Source organism: Zosterops lateralis, assembly GCF_965231275.1.
Source record: "Zosterops lateralis genome assembly, chromosome: 3".
Lineage (NCBI taxonomy): Eukaryota > Metazoa > Chordata > Aves > Passeriformes > Zosteropidae > Zosterops > Zosterops lateralis.
Window position 1 is genome coordinate 7,627,607 of NC_139764.1, and position 15,948 is coordinate 7,643,554.

The 15,948-nt window shown below is 39.1% G+C and overlaps 1 protein-coding gene across 8 annotated transcripts in view; it reads left to right on the top strand.

Moving 5' to 3' along the window:
* The window catches only part of MACROD2 (mono-ADP ribosylhydrolase 2), an 866,413-nt gene that overhangs the window by 820,561 nt on the left and 29,904 nt on the right, over positions 1 to 15,948 (top strand). For all 8 annotated transcript variants that reach the window (XM_083858375.1, XM_083858373.1, XM_083858372.1 and 5 more), the window contains 3 exons: positions 6,679 to 6,756; positions 7,368 to 7,442; positions 7,930 to 8,019. In XM_083858375.1, coding sequence (XP_083714501.1) covers positions 6,679 to 6,756; positions 7,368 to 7,442; positions 7,930 to 8,019 — 243 coding nt within the window. The remainder of the gene's footprint in view (positions 1 to 6,678; positions 6,757 to 7,367; positions 7,443 to 7,929; positions 8,020 to 15,948) is intronic.

Below are 15,948 nucleotides of genomic sequence, written 5' to 3' on the forward strand. Positions count from 1 at the left end.
AAAATGTGGTGATATTCAAAACAGAGCACCTCCATCTTGGCTACTATGAAGATCTAGGATTTTTCCTGTGAGTGAGTCCTCTGTATCATTTTTTTAAAGAAAAGGGGGGAAGATGGGAACATGAAAGGGATTTTCATGATAAGAGTGGGGGACAGTGCAGAAATTACCTTTTGAGGGGCTTCTGTTAAAATTAAAACCTCCTGTGAGACCACAAATATCACATTAATTTAGAAGTATATGTCTTCTTTTACCATAGGAGAGATACTGCCCAGGAAAAAATGTCCACACAAACCCAGTTTGCACATGGCCTTTGAGCAAACTGAATTTTTGGGTTCATCTGTCTACAGAAAAAAAAATGGGGCTGGGGGGGAGAACAGACATATTTCAAGAATATCTGGATTTTCAATGCAACAGTGTAGAGGTATCCTCTCATTCCAATCTGTGCCAAGTTGCTCTTTCCACTGTCTGCAAAGAGCTGTTGCAATTTTACCATTAAAAACTTGCATGCTTAGCTGTGATCTCTTGGGGGAGAGCTGACATCTCCAAGGCAGCACCTTTGCAAGTGCTTCATTACTGTGCATATGGAAGTAGATCCCTTATATAGGCCGTGTTTCAAGTGAGAGATGCTTCTTTCTATGAAGTGTAAGGGCAGAACAAAGTGATTAAAGTCATTAATGTTTATGCAGCAGATAAAGGGCCTATCAGGCAGGCTGCACTCAGTCTGGTGTGTCTGTCTGCACAAGATTGTGCTGGGGCTACAAATTAATTTTAAATTGACCATGTATAGATTGGATTGAACCTGTGTTTATGTTTTGTTAAAGAGAGTCTGTGTACATGCACGTGTGTGTGTGTGTGTGACAGTTCTGCATCTTCATCTCAGTTGCCTCTTCTACCAATTACTATTTAACGCAATTTAATGATTAGACTTTCTGGCAGGAAAATGTGAAAAGGAACTGGATTTAGTACAGGTGAAGCATAACTCTCTACTGTGCAAAGTTTCTGTGCACAATACATTGATTGTAATTCATTAGCACTTAATAAGAACTGAATTTTCATTTGAAGGTCAACGAAATTAAACCGTATACTAATTAATTTAAAAAATAAAGTAGGGATTGATTATTTTTTTCCAGGCGTTCACCAAACTCTGGGCTTCTGTGGGAGTGCCATTGAAAGCAAGTCACTGTTTTTCTGCATTCTCTGAAATGGAGTCAGATTCAGTTGGCTGGAGGGTTTGTGCTTTCAGGAACAGAATTAGGTATATGACTTGGCTAGGGGTTAGCCCTAAAAATTCTCATTGGGCACACCAGAAGCCAGTAAGAATCCTGCCTGTAAAATGTAAAGGGTATAAATTCCTCTTTGGCCAGCTGCAGCTCTCAGTATGGAAAAATCTTGATGTCCTAAAGACATAAATGATTGAGAAGGGATAAACTGAAAGACAGAGCATTTCAAATGCAGGGGAGCTGTGCAAATCGAGATAAATTAGTCATTGGTAAGCACGTGAAAAAAATTGACTGTGAAAGGCCAATATGTTCAGAAAGAGGTGTTTAAAGTCAGCTCTTAGGTATATATTAAGACATCTAAATGACTGACCTGATTTTGGGAAGTGCTGAGCATTCAGCAGCTACCAGTGAAACCTTTTTACTTCACCCTTGGGTTACGATTAGACTGAAAATTTCAGCCTGGAAAATTTCAATTATAGGTAACTGAAAAAGAACCTTTTTTAATGGAAGAGTTTCAATACTCTCAGCCATACCTGTGGCTTTGCGTGCCTACTCAAGTGATAACATTTTTCTGTCCCTTGGTTAGAAGGATTCCTGTGAAAGCAAAGTGGCTAACACAAGCTAATTTGTGGGGTTTGGGGTTTTTAACCAGGGATGTCAGCATCACCATCCAACCAGCCCCTTATTCTCTTAACAACTTCCACAGAGTTCACGTGGAGCTGTTCCTAATGTGGGTTATTCACTTCTTCACATTTAATCTGACCTGAGTTGTGCATCCAGATGGGGTCCAGCCCCTGAACTACTCCAGAGGTATTTCTGCTCAACCCTTCACCAGTACTGGCATCCTCAACAGTGAACACTAATCCACTTAGCTGGTTTATTTAAATCCTCCCTATTTTTGAGTATTAGCTGACCTGGAGCCATTCAGCTGTGCTCCCATCAGTCCAACATGAGATCCTGCTCTTTCATCTCCTCCCTTCAATCCTTTCCCCTGGACAGGCTCTAACTAAGGCAGTCAGGTTTTTCTCAGCTTTTTTTCATTTCCCAGAGCCCTGTACAACAGGTCTTGCCCCTTATGTCAGGAGAAGGATGCCCACAATTTTTTATACCAGCTGCACCTGGAATTTTTCAGGTTGACGGAAGGTGAGATGCCCTTCTGTCAGCTTGAATCTGTGGGAGAGGTATTCAGTGGATCCCACCTGCAGAGATGAACTGTGTGGTCTATTACTTGAAAACTTGATAAAATATCTCTACAAGCTGTTGCACCTAAAAAGGTCTGGTTTGCCAAGCATTTTCAACTTTGGCTCCAATAAATCTAATCTGTTATAAAGATAGATTAAAATGAAATCTTGGTGGATATAAAAATAACATTTTAAAGTCAAAGCTCAAGAATCTCTTCCCAACTTCTCATAAATCACTATTTTATAGTACTTCATTTTAACATATTTTCCTCAGTTTATGAGGCAAAAGAATACCCTAATCATGCGGCAGCCTCCATGCACACCATTACTTGTAATTTTGGATGTCTGCTTGATTTCTTCCACTCTGCAAATATTCCAGTCATTTATCACAATATCATGATTAAAAAAATAAAATGTACTGAACCTGTTTCTTTCCTAATGACCAGCATTTTCCCTCTCTGATCTTCTCACAGCTCCCTAAAACATGGTGATTTATCTATGCTGTGTACAGGACCCAGGTATTTTGCACATTAGAAACTACTCAGTAAATAAGCTGTACAGAGAGGAGCTGGGGAAGTGAATTTTAAATGATCATTAAATCCACTTAATTCAGTTCTTACCATCTGCCCTCTTCCTTAGCTTTTGCAAAATTGTGTTTGAGCAGCATTGCCTTACACAGTCAAAAGAAAAGATGAATGGTATGGAAAAGCATGGGGATTTATGCAGGATTTAAACAAAATAGTGCCTGAACATTGGCAGGAAGGATAGGAATGGTAGTTTACTGCAAGCTACATGCTTTTCTTGGAGATGAATTCAACATACAGTTGATAGGAGCAGTGAATATACTTGCAGAGTATTCTGATCAGTTTATTTAAAGCCTAAACGTTTTGTAAGCAGGTTGTTCAAGACTGGGGCTAATTCCCAGGTGGATTCAAGCATGCAGTCCCACGAGACATTTATTTAAATAAAATGGAGGGTGGCAGAGACAAGCACTCCTGACATGGACACTGCCCCTCCAGCCAGCAAGGAGGAGTTTTGAGAGAACTAAGGGGTGCTCGGACTTCAACGAGCACTTAAGCTCCTGATATGCAGTAGATAAATGTGGCTTATCTTTGGTTTATTTATGCAATTAAATGTCCTGTTTGGTTCATTCATATGTGGTATCAGAAACACAGATTTTTTTTTTCAGTCCTGACCTGGAGGAGGGTTAACTTTTACAATCGCAGTTTGTACTTACCCAATCTAAGTAGTGCCCAGTGTGTATGTTACCAAAAGTGAAGCAATATTCTGATGTGAAAGAATATCCTGGCTTGGATTCTCTGGTATGAATTAACAGATAATTAATTGTGTTAGGAGAAGACTAACACTGCTTTATGCCATTTTAAAAAATCAAGTGAATAAGAGGTGAACAAATGCCTTAGGGACAGCCAGAACTCTTGTAGACCCTGGAGTCATCCAGGACTATAATACTGGGCTTAAGCACAGTTGCACAAGGCTCCAAAGGGCTAAATGAGCACAGAGGATCAGCTGAGCCTGAGGAATACCACTAGCCTACTGAAAACATGCATACAGAAAGTAGTCTATCATCAGGATTTTTATTGATCACTGCCTTTGGTTTTACACTTCCACTTCTGCTTGGCACATATATGCTTCCTGAATCTGGGTTTATTCCTTTGCTTTATTTTGTTCTTGTTAATCCTAAAAGTATATCTGTCTTTGGACCTTTTGGCTTGAATATTTATTGCGATATTTGGATTGGAAGAGAAGGAACCTTTGATGAGGTCTTGACCTTAAGGATTTTGGAACTCAGAATCTGCATGGTAAAACCAATGAAGACAGGTTCCTGCTGCTGAAATAAAACAGGGAGACTTACAGCTAGGCAGTAACTTCTACCCATTGTCTGCTATTTTCAGACACGCTTTGCAAAAAACAACTTGCAAAAATATTATTATCGTATATTGCCTGGGATAATTTGGAATTCAGTGCAGTTAAATTTCTTTGTCAAACACTGGAGCAAGAGAACAACTGTTTATGATAAAAATGAAAACTTAACACAAATTTACAATGCCTCTAAGAATAAAGCCCATGGGACAGACTGCCAGCTGTGCCAGTAGGTGGGAATAGTGACAACACCCCTCCCTCTGTGATGCTGCACAACAAACAGCAGCGTGATGGGGCACATCTGTCAGGCAGCAGATTGGTTTTTGCATTAAACTGGAGTCATTCCTTATTCGGAGGAAAAAGGTGGCACCAGTGAACTAGGATTAAGGGCACCAGCCTGGGAATATGAGGTATTACGCAATAGGTGTGAGATAAGAGAGTTCTAAAGGAATGATGGGGCAAAGCTGCTTGCTTCTCCCCCTCCCAGTGCAGGTCATACTATCATTTTTATCATTACTTTTGACTGCTTGAAGGGCTGTGTTTGGGTCCTGGCATCATGGTACTCAAGGCAGAGGACTTCTGATTCCATCTTTGCCAGTACAGTTCCTTTTACAAGCATGTATCATACAGAAAAATATATTAATTTAAGGTATGAAGTTACAGGTAGTACAAATCTCAGCTTGTCTGAAATCCTGAGAGCTTTGTCAAAAACTTCAGCAAAGCTAGAATTTCTCTCAACATGTTTCAAGTTTGCTTGAAAAATTCCCTATGGAATTTTTTGCTATTCCCATTTATACCAAGAGATCCTTTGACTGGATTTTTGATTAAACTTGGAATTTGATAAAATTCTAATTTAGTTTTGCTCCAATTCAGGCTGATAAGGGTAATCCTTTGAACCTCATTGTACAATATGGTATGGAAGACTGGTGCAGTGATCCACCCGAGAAGAAATTTAACAGTAGGGCAAAAAACAGTGCAGCAAGTACAAAGTTTAGCAAATTGTATATCAGTGAGTTATTCTACTTTCAAACTTGGGTTTTTTTAACTTATTGTCATGCCATGAAAGAAGTAAGAAACTGTGCAGGTAATTAAATATTTGCCGTGGGGGATTACTTGCAGTTAATTAAAGCCACACAATTTCAGCACATACCTTTCCAGATTATTAAATTTGGATCAGATATTAACAACCCAGAATTCTACTTATCCATCAGAGATTATTTTTGGACACTTTCAGGAAGAGAGTTTTACAGGGGCATCCTTGGGTATATTGTAAGATTTGCTCAGCTTGTTGTAGAGAGGCACCTTCCAGAATTTAAGCTGTAAAAACACTGTCATAACACTGTCATAATAATAATTTATTATCGCATGCTGTAGATCTTTTGGCACCATCACTTACTTTTTCCATTGAGCAGGTTTTTAGAAAGCATCTCACATGGGAACACAAACTCTGATTATCTGTTGCTGCTGTCATGACCTGGGGTGGACTTTTCCCTGTGGTTTGCACAATGTCCACTTAGATCAGCACTGGTTTTTAACGAGGCTCAAAGAGAGCTCTTTATCCAGTGAAATCTGTATGTGATGAGGATGAGCAAAACTAAATTGAGTGTCAGTGTTGCTGTATTACCTGAATGCAGTGGAATTATGCATTATGTATTTTTCCATCCCCATGCAAAAACTGACTGTTGTCAGAAAATGCTGTTTGACAAAACAAAATAATGCCCTGTGTTTATGAAGACCCCAGACAGCACAGCAATTGGACTTTCTGCCAAAATGTAATTTAAATCTCACTGTGCCACTGGTTCCAAAGTATTGCTTTGGGCAGTTCATTTTGATAGTCTGCCCCAAAAAAAGAAAAGCACTCTCGGCCACAGTAATGATCTTGGGAGTTCTGTCATCAAGTGACATGAGGCTAGGATTTGCACAGGGATTTATGGGATTTAATGTTTCTGGAAAGATTTAAAGTTTGTGGAAATCCAACCATGAAAAGCTGTTATTCTAAATAAATAATAAACCACTTTATTTATCAAGTAGGTGGTTTGTGCTATTTCTCATAGATTTGTGCTGCTCCATTCATTAGGAATAAAATCCTTGGTAGTGCTGCTGATTATTCTTAGGCATCCTTCCTCACCAGGTTCTGGTTTAAGGTTTGTACTACCAGCAAAAACCTGCTCAGTAAGGGTAGGCATTCTGAAATCAATTTGAATAATTGCAATCCACAAATATACTTCTGTTGTTTACAGGGCTGTAGTTAAACAGATAGAAAATCAGTCTGTGTATCAAAACGCCAGATATGAAGCTGACACCAAAGACCTCCTCTAACTCCAGCAACTACTTTTCCAGCATGAAAACTGCTTCTAGATTTATTTGTTTGTTTGTTTGTTTGCTTTTTCCCTCAGATTCCCCAAAAGACTCCAAAGGCACGCAGAAGGGTGATTCAGTGCATCCTGTGCTGTGTGAACAAGATCAAGCCAAAGGTGAAGTTTTGTATCAAAGTTTTTTAAGACAGAGATAATGAACCAGTGTGAAACTTCAGTTCTTCCAGTGTCAGCATCCAGTGGGTTTCAGCCTGACTTTTGCCACCTTAAGGAAATGCTCTTGGCTAGTAGAGGTTGTGTCAGCCAGTTGTGGGGCAGTAATCCCTGGTGCTAGTGGGAAAGACATGTCTCTAAATAGGTTTAGCCATACTGATCCTGGGTGCAGATCAATGTTATCATGTCCTCTGTTGTTACTGTGGTTCTGAAAGCCTGTGGGGTGTTTCTGTTCCTTCTGCTGACCATCAAGTGCAAGAGCTTTACAACAGCTCCTGTGAGAAACAGTGTCAAGGCTGAACTGCAAAAGAAGAAAAGCTGTAAGTGCTGCAGGGTCAGTTTTGACCAGATATTTAACTAACTTAATACTGAGTACTGTTAAGGGATATTTTCATGTATAAAAGGTGTCATACATTGTCCACTTAATAGAAAAAAAAAGCGGTGCTTGGCTTAGAAGTGCCATGCTGTGTGTGAGGTTTGTGTTCTGTTTTAATGAATGTAGCGTTTCCTGCATGCAGCATCATCCTGATACCATTTTCTGTTTGTTGTATTAACAGGACAACAGGATGTTTCTGCAAATGAGGAGATAAAAACTGGCTCAGATTCCCAAGGCTCCTGCATGGAAATAGAAGGTATTCCTCTTATCTTGAAATCAAAAAATAAGATTAACAAGCAAAAACACTACCATGGAATCATGGAGTGTCTGGGATTGAAGGGACCTTAAAGAACATCTAGTTCCAAGCCCCCTGCCATAGGCAGGTGCACCTTTTCCTAGGCCAGGTTCCTCCGAGCCACATCCAACCTGGCCTTGAACACTTTAAGGGATGAGCATGGACTGTGTGTGTCTCTGGGATTGCATTGTATCCTGGTGAAGATCCATGCTTGGAGCAGGCACATGGGATTTTGGGCTAAATCCCAGAAAGTTCAGTGTCTTCAAGGCTTTGTTCTGAACTAGAGCCCCTTGGATTTCCTTGGGCAGCTTTTCTTATTTGTACTCATGGAGGAAGAGATCCTTTTCCTCTGCCACTGTTTTTAATGGCAAGGTTTCTAGTGGGTGTTAATCCTTTTATGTCCATTCTGAAAAGCCTTACTCATTACCTTTTTATCCAATTTATTCAGATCCACTGTTGAACCAAGAAGTCACAACAGAAGCTGAGATACCTTTGATTCATGCTGCAGAGGAAAAGAAAGAAGGAAAAGAAGAAGGAGGTGAGCCTATTATAAATCAGATGGAGACAGAGAATGCTGCAGGACTCATGTAACCCTTTTCTGTTGTGAGGAAACATGGAAAGGGTGCATAAAGTGCTTTTTTTACCCCAAAGAAAAACTGTTTTTTGTCTTATTTTTGAGTGTAGTTTTGATATATTTGACTTGGATTTGCACAGTGCAAAAAAGTGGATTTGCTAAGTGCAAAAAAGTGCACACTCAGGTTCAAAAGTGATATTTAAATACTCTTCTCATTTTTGGGGTTTTTTTTGCATTTAAGCACATAATGCTGATTAAACAACCAATTTATGTCCATATAAGTATCCTTTTGATCACACTTGCTAGAAGCATTCAGAGTACTTAAAATAAATGGGTATCAAAGTTATTTGTGAGGTCATTAATAGAAATTTAACTAAAGAGTAACTAAAAGTAGTAATTCTAATGAAGAAAACAGTATTTGGAGTGAGAATGCAGTCTTCTGAAGCAGTAATTTTTTTCTGGGAGTAAAGTATTTAAAACCTTGGGAATGCTTTTGCAAGGAAATGCAGAAGTTAAAGTGTTGGGTGCTTCTAGGAACCCTGCAGTCACCTCACCATTTCTAAAGGCATGTGGTTATATAAAAAGTAATGTAATATGTAAATAATTCTCTCATTTTAAAGTAACTGCAAGTTAATTATATGGTCATTTGTAGAGCCCAAGGATGAATTTTACAGTTCCAAATTAAAACAGACATGATTTTTATTGAAAATTCAGGTCAATACTAACTATGTTGTCCTAATTATGAAGTCCTTTCCTCAGCAACACTGGCACCCACTTACTTGCAAACCTGCAGTAGCAATATTGACAATTTTCTTCCTTGCAAAGCCAGGTCAATAGAACTTCTTTGTTCATATACAATATTTCTGTTCCTTTTTTTTTTTTTTTTTTTTTTTTTTTTTTTTTTTTTTTTTTTTTTTTTTAATTTTAATTGCCTGTCCGAGTTGAGATTAATCACATCTCCTTGTTATCGTTTCTGTTAATGGTATTGGTTTTGTGCTGTGTTAATGATGATGAAGGGAGAATTGATATAATTCTTACATTTAAATTCAGGTAAATGGTACCACACCACCTCAGTTGCCAAAACCCAGGTTATACAACACAGGCTCACTCTGATTGCAAATACCAATGTCCTCATGTCAGTCTCCTCCAAATAAAAATTATTTACATATTATTTTATGCATCATCACAACTAAATTGGACAAAATGTACCTTCATTGTTTACACATTTTCCCCTCTTTACTACTTTAGTGTCCCTGACAGCCAGGGACTGTCATTAGGTCTCAGAAGAGAGATTCTGTTTCAACATCTGTTCTACTTACTCTTAAAATATGCAATGTTAAGGAAAAAGCAGGTAATGTCAGAAAAATAGTTTTCTTGGCACTTTTCCTTTTCCAGCCCTTGATTTAAAAGTTTCAAATACTAAGTAAATAAAAAGTTCCTGCTAAATATTTTGGAACTTGTTCCTACCTGGGGTCTCAGGTGTTGATACTGTGCAGGATTCATCTGATCCAAAGCTTGTTGAAGTCCATAGAAGGAGTGTCATCAGTTTAAGTGATCTTTTGGTAAGTTCCATGATAAGAAGGGATGTGGTGAGTCTGTGTGCAGGATAACAGCATAAATATTCTGTTCAGCTTCTTCCAAATGTACTATCTTTGGCACAGGGAAAATTAATGAGTGCTCTTGCAGAGCAGGAGCAGAGAAGGAAATAAAGCTTTTCCCTTGCCTTGTTTCATTCTTATGGGTATAAGCACCCTCGTAGCTCATCTTGCTGGATGTTTCTTGTTCTGGTGGGCACAAATTCTGCCATATGGGTTTTGAAGGTTTGCCATACAGTGTAGTGGGTCTGGACAAAAGGTGGTAAAAAAAAAAATCAGCTGAAATTCAGACTGATAAGATATATTTCCCAAAGAGAGACTCCTCTTAATGGAAAGAGATTACCTGGCATTAAAAAGAGATTTAATATGTGACATTATTTTACGTAACCCAAGTGCTCCCTCCTAAAGTAATTCAGCTGAATAGTTTTCCAGCAGCACATACAGTACATTTGACATAGGTCGTAATACTGTATTTTTGTCTAAGAATGCAGGAAAAAGGCTAATGTGGGACTGCTAGTCCTGTTAAACAGAAATTCATGGATCTTAAATTAATTTGACCCATTCTGGGTCTATATGCAGAGCAAAATATAGCAACTACTAAATTCCAAACTACCTGGTCTTTCTGTTCCACATGATATTTTTTGTTTTCAAACTCATTCCAGAGCAGAAGGTAGGATGTAGCTCCTTTCTCTTCTCTCTGTCTCACTGGGAGCATTAATTCTTGAGAGTCATCTGCAATCCCTTCAGAACTGGAGCTGTGTAAGCCACCAAAGGGCCAACAAAGTCTCTTTTCCAACTTAAAGCTGGATTTCTGCTCAGTTACTGATGGTGGCTTTGAAGTGTGCTAGGAATTTTTTCAATGATGTGGTTTTCCGTGGAAAAAAATGTCAATTTCTTGCTGGTTTAGAGATGTATTATCTCAGTTTACATGAACTTCTGACAAACCACATGTTATCTTCTGATTTAATTGTGCAAATTTTACTGCTGGCTCATCTCTGAGTTTTGGGTTTTTTTAAAGCTGGCAGGGTCCTTCCTGTATAACTCATTTCACTTCACAGCTCCAGGGTCATGCTGTAGTGTGAATCCCCAAGGAGTCCCAGATCCTGGTGCTTTCAAGGTTCTGGGATGCTGGGAGCCCAGAGGAATGAAGAGTCAAAATCTTGGCAGTCACACTACTATATCCCATTGCCAGCAGTCAGAACCAAGCCAGATTACCCTGAAGAATACAACAATGTGAGGCACTGTGTGTTTGATAAAAACCTGCTGTTGCTTTTTCCAAAATCAGTAATAAAATATCACATGTGCCAATTTATTCCCTTTTTTCCTATTGCAACTTGAAGTTATATATTATGAGAGAGCAGCTGAAGAAAAGAGGCAAACTAAGATGCCTTTTTTTCATTTTTTTCCCAACTACTATAATGCACTCATTCTGGCTCACAAAAGAATAATGAAAATGTATGTTTCTTATAAGATTGGGGAATATTCTCAAATCCCTTTATTAAAAACCAGAGCAAGTGGTGTTCCCTGACCTATTTGCTGACTAGGTAAGTGTACACAGTTTTAACAGACCTTTTGGCAGTCCCTTTATATGTACACTTGGAAAAAGTCCTGTCATGTTGTAATGACCATGCACTCAACATTTATTTGTAGGTTTAATCAGCACATTTATTCCACAACACATTTTTTTGCAGCACGTGGAAGTAAATCCCGTATTCGTGTGGATATGCAGCCAATTTCTCCTCTGAGCCCACTATCACCTCTGTCAGTTCCCAGCTCTTTCTATCTCCCTTCATCAAGACATTCAATATGATGATCTCCCTCACTAATCACCCTTAAAAGTGGTTTAACTCTTTGATGGGGTAGGATTTCTGTCAGAGCACTAGAAAATGAACAGTTACTGCTGTTATTTCTCTGTTTGCTCTCTTCTCTATTTTGGCTGAAATTTTGTCATCTTGTGTCATTTGGAAAATAGTTTGAACTTGACCTGTGATGTTTCTCCACATGAGAAACATATTAGAGTGATTGGGTAGATTCCTCACCTTAACCATGAGGTTAGGGCTGCCTCAGGGGCAGGCTGGGAGAGGTGTCCATCCTTTGTAGTACATGTGATTTCCTTTGTCAATCTTCTCATCGGTGCTTGTTTACTCTGAGTTTGAAGTCTGGCTAATTTCAAATTCGAAGTCTGTGAAGTTCTGTTCTAGCTAAGCCCAGTGTTGGTGAACAGTCCTTGTAACCTGAATAGCTGTAACCTGTAACTCTGTAGGCAACACTTTGTCCATTCTCCACTTGTCCATTTTGCTTTAGCAGGAGTGATAATTTTATGGCATAATCTTGGAGAGAACTAAATGTTCCAAAACCTGAGGAGAAGAGCTCTCATATTTTATAGCTTCAGTCTCAGGCTTTTATCGGCTTGTATATGCATTGGTACAGTTGTAAATGATGTCAAAATAATGACTTTGTTATCAAACAGTCAAAAATTTCAAAATTACATTGTGGCTATAGAGAAATGAAAGAATTCTTAAGAAAGATCTTTTTGGACAAATCTGACACTTTTATTACTGATTCATGGCAATCTTATTGCTTAACCAAACTCCTTTAATTCTTCAAATGGAGAGAAATGAGACATTTTTGAAAAAAAAAAAAAAATCTTCCCTAGAATCTTTAAATAGGTAATTTCACTTTGGAAAGAAAAGAATATTTTGGAGTGCTGTGGCTTCTGAAGATCTAGTATAAAGGCTCCAGTTGCTCAAAGAGGAGAGGAAAAAATATCTGAACCAGATATAGTAATATATTGGTATTTGATAAGAACCCATACTGAATAGATCAGATGCCAATTTTTGGGGCTGTTACAGCATATTCAGACATTAAATATGAAATATATCTTTAAAATCCTATTCCAACAGATACTGATGTTTGGCAAAGATAAAAAAAAAAAAAAAAAAGAGCACCATTAGACCCTTTGCAGAAATGCTGTAAAGGCTGTGGAACCTTTACAGTTGCAAATGGGTATTTAAAGCTCTAAGCTACGCAGAGATTATGGGTTGGGAAGCAGTAGATGGGACTAGTGGGAAATGCACAGAGGGATTATGAGTGGAAATCCTGAAAGGTGCCTCTCCTATGAGGCCTCACTTTGCATTACCTTTATTTTCTTGAGAACTTCACAAAACTCCAGTGAATTTTTCAGCTGCAGCATCAGCCAGTTGAGGAGATTTTGTGAGCAGATTATGAGTGCCAGCCCACTGTGCTGAGTTTGTGGTGGTCTAAGGGCTGTTGGGTCTGTCTCAAGCGCTCTGCCCTCCTGAAGGCATTATAGATGTGGCAGAAAAGGATATCCAAGGTGAGATTCCCCTGCATCTCCTCTGCTCCACTTACACATTGCAGACTGCAGAAGAAGAGGAGTGGGGGTTTGGCCTGTGGGTTTATGTTTGTGTGGGGCAGCTGTGGAGTGGGAGGTGTCCAGGCTCTTAGAGCAGCAAAGAGGCTTCGCTGATGGTGCAGGATGGGGCAGCAAATGAGATGCAGACTTCCTGCAGGGCTTCCCTGAGGGTGCTTCCCTGAGGATGCTGTGTGACACTGTGCATTGGCAGTCAGGGTGGTTATTACACTGTCAGTAGTCTGCTCTAGATATTGATTTCGGTCTCTCGAGGGGAAAAAAGTCATATTTATTTTCCTGCCACAAAAGGAATCTGTTTCTTTTCATTACTCTCCATATATCAGGTTCTAGCCTGAATGTACATAAGAAATAGGTGGTGCAAGATTAATTTGAAGTTTTAATTATTTTTCATCCCTTGCAAGGAAAAATAATTTTTTTTCTGTGTGCTTTTCTAATAAGAAAGTAGAAAACATAAGGAATTTTTCAGCTTAAACATTTTGCCTCCTGTCACAGTCACTTTACGTTACCAGACTTGATGGTAAGGCTAAAAGACAAAAAGCCAAAAGGAAAGAAAACAGGAAAACAACAATAGGGAATACTGTAACAATGATAACATTTAAGGTTTATTATCTCTATTTGATTGTTTTCTTCATTTCATTTAAAGTAAGCAGGATAGAAATAGTATTATGAATTGGCAATTTTTATTGCATTTTAAAATATCATCTCTTTGTTCCTGCTGAAAGTGTTGACAATGCAGCCTTTGTTTAGTTTAATTAACTTATGTTACAGCACTGAATTGAATCACACTCAGCATTAAATCAAGCAAAAGAAGCTTTAGAATGCTTTTCCATACATAGAAAATAAAAAGAAAGAGAAGAAATTAAATCCTCAAAGACGCTGGAAGAGAAACTGGATATTTTTAATGGAATATATTGAAGTGCCGTTTTCATTTTGATTTTCCATGCAGGGAATGCCAAAAAATATAAAATCATGAAATCCCAGTGAAAAGCAGATGCTGTGATGTCATTCTTGGTCCTCATATGTTTGTAATAGTATTACATGATTTTTACTTGTGAGCTACAAGCCTTGAAGAGCTTTAAGATACTGATAATGCCCTTTTCACAAATAAAAACTGAGGAGATAATAGAATCCATACTCCAAATGGTGGGGTCCAAGTCTACCAGGCTTTGGTTTTGGCTTACCTCTTCAGGGATACAGCAGTGCCTTATGCAAACAAAACATGGACCTCTTTCAAACTATCTCCAATAACACCCAAGGAATGAGGGAAAGGAATATAGGAGAGAGTCTGACATCTTAGAAACAGTTTCCTGTAACATGCTGGAAAAGCAGGGCTCACTGGCCAAGGACTGCACTGTTGGCATCATAGCCAACAGTATTTCTGGAAATAAACTTTAGCACCTCCAGAGATATGGCACCACTTAAACAGCTACAGAGGTGTCTGTTTGAACAGTGAGCTTCACAGTGTGCTACAGTAAGAAATTCAGTCTTAAATTAGAATAGGTCCAGCAGACCAAAGGAGTGCAGGCAGTTTCACCAGGAAACAATTGGATCCCTCACAGAGATAACATTTGTCTTTGTGCCATCTTCTACAAAAGGAGTCTTCATTTTGTTAAGTACTGATAAATTTTAGATTCTTACTTCTTTTAATAAAGTTTGTTTATGATGGAATACACACAGATTCAACTGAGCTGGCTCTGGAACTGGAAATTCTGTGCACCCCCTTGCTTAGGTTTTGGATGGATGTAGTGCCTTGCCCAGGTTATGGCACTATGTTATAACTGTTTCAAAACCTCAAATGGCCACACACTTAGGGCAGCAGGGAGGCAAACTGCATTTCACCAAGGATTTTCATAAAACAGAGTGGAGTGCAGTCGTAACTGTGTGGAAACCACAGCCAGTGGGAGTGAAGAAGGTATGATTTGGAGAACTGTCTTCTTTTTCCAAGTATAGAACAGGAAGGAATTAAAAGAAAACGTCATATGTCCTAGGACTGAAAGATTCTCTGGCTTGTTCTTTGAGGAGTAGAAGAAAATTTTCAGTTTATTTCTGTAGTTTTGCATAGTGCTGTGGTGAGGAGTAAATCTTGTTCTCATGAGAAGGGTGGCATTTACTCACTCTATACTGTCATGTGGAACAAGAGACACACTTTTTGATTCAGCTCTGTTCTGTTTTCTCTTCTGTGTATTCCTACTCCTGGCTCTGCTAGTGAGGTACACCGTGGCTTCATAGGTGTCCTTGCTTCTTGTGCTTGGAGAGGGAGGCCGAAGCTGTACAAGAAGGGGGCTGCTACATAGTGAGGGGAAATGTGTATACAGCCTTGTAAAGTAGATGTTGCTTTGCTAGGGAATGACCCCAAATGAGATGAAACCTTTCTCACTGCTGCTGACCCAGAGCAGGAAAAAACCCACCCAGTCTCACTCAGATCTTTGAAGCATAATGCTTTCCTGTGGATTTTCTCTTCCTTTTTTTTGCACTTTACTCATAACTTTTTGGCAGCAGGTTTTCTGTCCCCTCATCTTTTCCTAAGGTGGTTTACAGGTGAGTGTTCTTTTGAGGTCTTGCCATCTGGAACAGTTTTCCTCTGCTTGGTTGGCTTTTATCACATTCTGACTCCAGGTGAGCATGCAAGGTCACCACCAGCATACATGACTCATAGTATCAACCCAACAGCCCAAACTGACTCTGTCTCTAGCCACTTTGAATAATCTACCAGGGAGAAAGCTCTTCCCTCCTACATCTCTGGGACTGCATCTGAATCAGGCAGTAGTGTCATTTCAACATGTTGGTGTAGAAATGCAGCTCTTCGGAACTTTCTGTTATTTCACAAAAAACATCTCTTTTTTGGGGTCTTGCATGATCTCTGAGGGGCCTTTCCTGGAGCACTCTTGTGTGCTGTGCACATGC